The sequence below is a fragment of the Acanthopagrus latus genome, chromosome 7, assembly GCF_904848185.1.
Source record: "Acanthopagrus latus isolate v.2019 chromosome 7, fAcaLat1.1, whole genome shotgun sequence".
Taxonomy (NCBI): domain Eukaryota; kingdom Metazoa; phylum Chordata; class Actinopteri; order Spariformes; family Sparidae; genus Acanthopagrus; species Acanthopagrus latus.
In genome coordinates this window covers 8907691-8912157 of record NC_051045.1, presented here as the reverse complement: position 1 = coordinate 8912157, position 4467 = coordinate 8907691, and the positions used below count along the sequence as shown (strand labels likewise).

Sequence of the window (4467 nt, the reverse complement as noted above, 5' to 3'; positions counted from 1 at the left end):
CTTCAGAAACCAGTACGTATTGTTCTCCTGGCTGCTTTAGAACAAGAACAAGTAAAAAAATCCCCTGCCTGCTCCCACTGCATGTAAAACTTGTTAGATCCTCCTCCTGCAACATTCAGCTGAGTTGCATCGTGACCAGATAGTGAGTTATGTACTCAGAAGAAGCAGATGGATTCAGATCTCCCCCCTGAGTCCTGTGACCTCAGGGTATTTATGAAAAATATATAAATGCATCTCTCTGCGGTCCTTACTGGCGCGCAATGGGAGACTGTGTCTGATTTTTTTTTAAACCAATGTCTGAGCTGCAAACAGCATTAAAAAGAATGACAAAGAAACAAGATAGAAGCGAGTTTTAAGGATACTTAGTATGAACAGTCTGAATAAATGAAATATTCATCCACTCCAAATCAAAGTTTGTTCACCCTTAAAAGAGAATTGATTGTGTATGCAATGTCTAAAATTCACCTCTAGCGAATTATTTTTGTCTTATCCAGTCATCAATAAAACGTTTATTTGTTTGTTTGTTTTTTCCATTGACAGCTCGGGCAGAGGCCCCTATAAGGCGATCATTCACCACATCCAGTTGCGCACGACTTGGTGACATCAGTGGGGACGAGGGATCCTGAAAAATGACTCCAGCGTTGTTGTGACGACAGCGAGCAGCAAGTATAAATGCAGGGCAGGAAAGTTATCGGCTCATACCTCCAGACTTGGCCTTTACGGGTCACCAACCGCTGCGAGAGGCTGAGAGTGAGAGCGACCATCACATCCGCCGGCGGTGCGCTCCAACAGAAGCAGGAGAGTTCGGATACTTCCCAGGTGAGTCTCAGGTTCAGGGAGAAAACAAAACAAAAACTCTGGAACAATTGGAGTAAAAATTCACCCCTTTTTTTTATCCAGTCAGCTTTAGATTTTACAGCGAAGCAAGTTTAAATGCTCCTGATTTGACTCTTTTGTTTTCAAAAGCAGATTGACTTGTTCCAGGATTTTTGTTCCAGAATTAAAGGATAGCCATCAGGTTTGAAACAAGCTGAAATTTGCTCTGGAGAGTTCATCTCCTCTGGTTGATTTGCTTCTCTTTTTTCAGAAAAATAAAACTTGAGAATGAAACTTGCTTACTGCACCCTCATTCATTTCACGCGTAATAATCCTTTTAATTCAACAGACGACCAACTAAATGATCATGAAGTCGACATGCCTGCTCATCTTGGCTTCTTTCGTGGTCTGCAACTTGAGAGTGTGTGGCGGACAGGGCATCCCCGCTGAGGACGACGTGGACCGAAGGACCATAGACGACATCATACTGCAGAGAGCAGAGAGTCTCCTGTTACGATCAATTCTCCAAAAGCTGCAGGATGAAGACGGCAGAAACGGTGCGTAAAATGCGCGTCTGGGATACATTTTACAGGCAAGCCAGGAACGATTTATTTGATGCAATGCTTAAAAATCTTTTATTTTCAGTTGTAAGTAAACTGTCATTAAATATCTTTTTGCGCTACTGTGGGTTGTTGTTGGGTTTGTGTTTAGAGTGGCAACACCTTCCAAAAAGTTGTACTGGTCAAGCCTAGATATGGATGTTTTCCATGATTTTGAAAACAATTATGATGATCATCATTTTGAAAAAAAAAATAATAATGTGTGAAACTGTGTCTGAATACATGGAAATGGCAAAGATTCAGCGTCCAATTCAGTGCGGTGCATGGTCTGTGGACCACCAGCCCCGTTCATTTGTGCGCAATTTACGCACGACGTACCCAAGCTTGGTAAACGCATTTCTGCAGCAGGGTTGTGGCACGTAATCTAAATAATGTTTTCCTCATTACAGATGGTTTTCCCTCTCAGACCGAATGGGTGACAAAACGGCAGCATCCCGGTAAGAGGTACAGCGACGACCTGGAGAAGCGGCAGCATCCGGGCAGGAGAGATGAGGACGAGGATGAACAGTACTTGGATGTTCAAAGGAGACAGCACCCGGGCAAACGCGAAGACGAAATGCACTCGTTCATGGAGAACATCCAGAAAAGGCAGCACCCGGGGAAGCGCACCACGGTGGGACACATTTCTGAGAACCCCGTGATGTTCCTGAGTGAACTTTCAAAACGACAGCACCCGGGCAAGCGCTACCTGGTGCTGCACAGCAAACGCCAGCACCCAGGTAAGCGCTATCTGGAGGACGAGGACGGCGATGGGGACTGGGATGCGGACGCAGATGGAGACGAAGACCTCGCTGAGCTGGAAAAGCGTCAGCACCCGGGGAAACGCTTTTGGGATAACTCCAGCCCGGATTTGGGCACAAACAGTCCGTGTGACGTATTGGACCCTACGAGCTGCAGCAAGACCAGCCTGCTGCTCGACTTTTTAGACAACATAAACAAGAGTCACGCCGAGGAGAAGAGACAGCACCCGGGTAAAAGGTTTGCGCCCGAGGAGGAGCCAGTGGAAGCAGAGTAGGTTCAGCTGAAGTCTGGTGTGCGTTTACTGCTGTATTGTAAACACGTACATGTGTAAATTAAGTGACCATGATGAATCATTAAAAACGAAAAAAGAATTGACACCGTTTAACCTTTCATTTAACCAGTTCGTGTATCATCAGTGCAAAAAAGAACAAAAAATACGTTTAACTGCTGTTTGTTTCTTTGGAGAGCTTGTGCGTAATTGTCCTCCAGACTGTGTCGCTGTAAATAAGTCTCTCATGAGAGTGCGTGACAGCGCTGAACTTTATTTGTCATAATTAACACCATCATGATTTATTCCGTTTATTCAGGCTACTTGTGCTCAAGTCCGAGAATGAAAGCATCAGTCTATTGGCCTCTGCAGCGTTGCCTCTGTGAGGAAACACGCTCCTTCAGTACGTGCTTGAAATAAAGATCAATCAAAGTGGCTCACGTTCGCGGTCACGTGTAGGAAATCCATCCATCCACTGACTGATTGATTTTTGTGTTTTGTTTTTTTTTTCATTTGTTTTATTATTATTATTGCTACATGTGTAAAATATAATTAATACCACAGCAAATAAGATGTGTCATTGATTATTTTTCTACTCATCTTTGCATGGATTAATTTATTTAACCTGATGTTGTTAAATTATTAAGCTACCCTTGCCTTAAAGTCAACCACCAATGTTTTTGTTGGACAATAAAACGCATTGGTAAAAGTCTTTGGTGTGTTTAAGTCACTATTTAAAAAAGTCTATTAAACGGTTTATTCAACCCGACTACAGGTCTAATGAGTGTGTATCATCTGGAGGGATAAGTGCACGTCAATAGCCTCTCAGGCTGAGTGTGTCAGGCATCACTATTCTCAGTTTAATTGGGCTCATTCCACCGGTGCCTTGGGAGCTGCTGTCCACTGGCCTGATCAATATGCAAATTATTCATTACTGAAACATGCCCACAACTTTCAGCTCCAGCAGTGAGGCTCAGGGTTCAGGAGAAAATGTGCAGTATCTCACACGTGTGCAGAGACACATTTTCAGATGGAGATTTCATGCATAGACGAGAGAGAAGAGAAGGCAGAAGACAACAGATAGGATTTAGTGGCATCTGGTTGGTTTGTGAACCCTTCAACTTCAGAAAAAAAAGTCAACAAGTGATCTCCTCGCAGATTATGTCTTTAGTGGGGATGTAAGCTTTTAGACCTTTAACCAAAAAAAGAAAAGAAAAGGAAAAACACACCGAAAGTTCACAAAGCAAGAGAAAAAATTCAAAATGAATAATTTCACAGTAAAGATTAGATCTTATAAGCAGGTGTTCCATTTCATTTTTCATTTGACACCTCATTATTTATTATCCTGACACCCAGAATGAGACAGTCCATCAAGTTAGATGTTATTTTGCCCCTGACTGACTAACCTCCAAATTAAGCTAAAATGAGTTTTTGCCCCCTTCTGACCTCTCAGTCCTCCTCCTCCCAGCTGACATCAACAAGTACACAGCACACGTCACCCAAGCTATCTTGATTCTGTTTTGCCACTGAGCTGGAGGCTTTAAAGTCTTATTTGTAAGAAAAGTTGACTTTTGAGTCTCATTCAGCTGGATGTGAAGCTCAAATATCAACTTTTCTTACGAATAGGTCCTTTAAACTATTGATACAGTTTAAAATGTCTGAACTGAACCTGAAATAACTGAACATCTTTAAATTAGGGTTTGACACAAGGCCTCTCAACTCACCCTGAACCTCAGGCTTATGTAAAAGCACAGCACCCACCTTGAAGCTCTTCTCATTTCAGGTCATATCTGAGTGCCAGGGTCGAGTTTTCGGATTTGCACATCAACCTTGCATTTGCCAACATAACAACATAATTGAACTTACATGAATCTGTTTCAAAGATAAAAACATAAAAAAAAACAAAAAAACTACAAAGTACATTGTGTTTGTCACTGTGGCTGAAAGACAAGTGTGACCAGTAATCCTCAAGTAAAGTGACAGATATCACACTCATGTGGCACATTCAGGTACAGGCCTGCA

General features: G+C 42.6%; 1 protein-coding gene across 1 annotated transcript; it reads left to right on the top strand.

The window, feature by feature from the left end:
• The first annotated feature begins 622 nt into the window (after positions 1-622).
• Positions 623-3154, top strand: trh (thyrotropin-releasing hormone). The gene is made up of 3 exons (XM_037104701.1): positions 623-819; positions 1166-1373; positions 1826-3154. The coding sequence occupies exons 2-3, from the start codon at positions 1178-1180 to the stop codon at positions 2449-2451; spliced, it is 822 nt and encodes a 273-aa protein (XP_036960596.1). The 5' UTR covers positions 623-819; positions 1166-1177; the 3' UTR covers positions 2452-3154.
• The last annotated feature ends 1313 nt before the right edge of the window (positions 3155-4467 follow it).

Bases quoted from the DNA above. Each gene is read 5' to 3' on its own strand.
- trh (XM_037104701.1), top strand. From the start codon at position 1,178: ATGATCATGAAGTCGACATGCCTGCTCATCTTGGCTTCTTTCGTGGTC. The intron at 1,374-1,825 runs GTGCGTAAAATG...TCCTCATTACAG, and splicing joins GGATGAAGACGGCAGAAACG to ATGGTTTTCCCTCTCAGACC.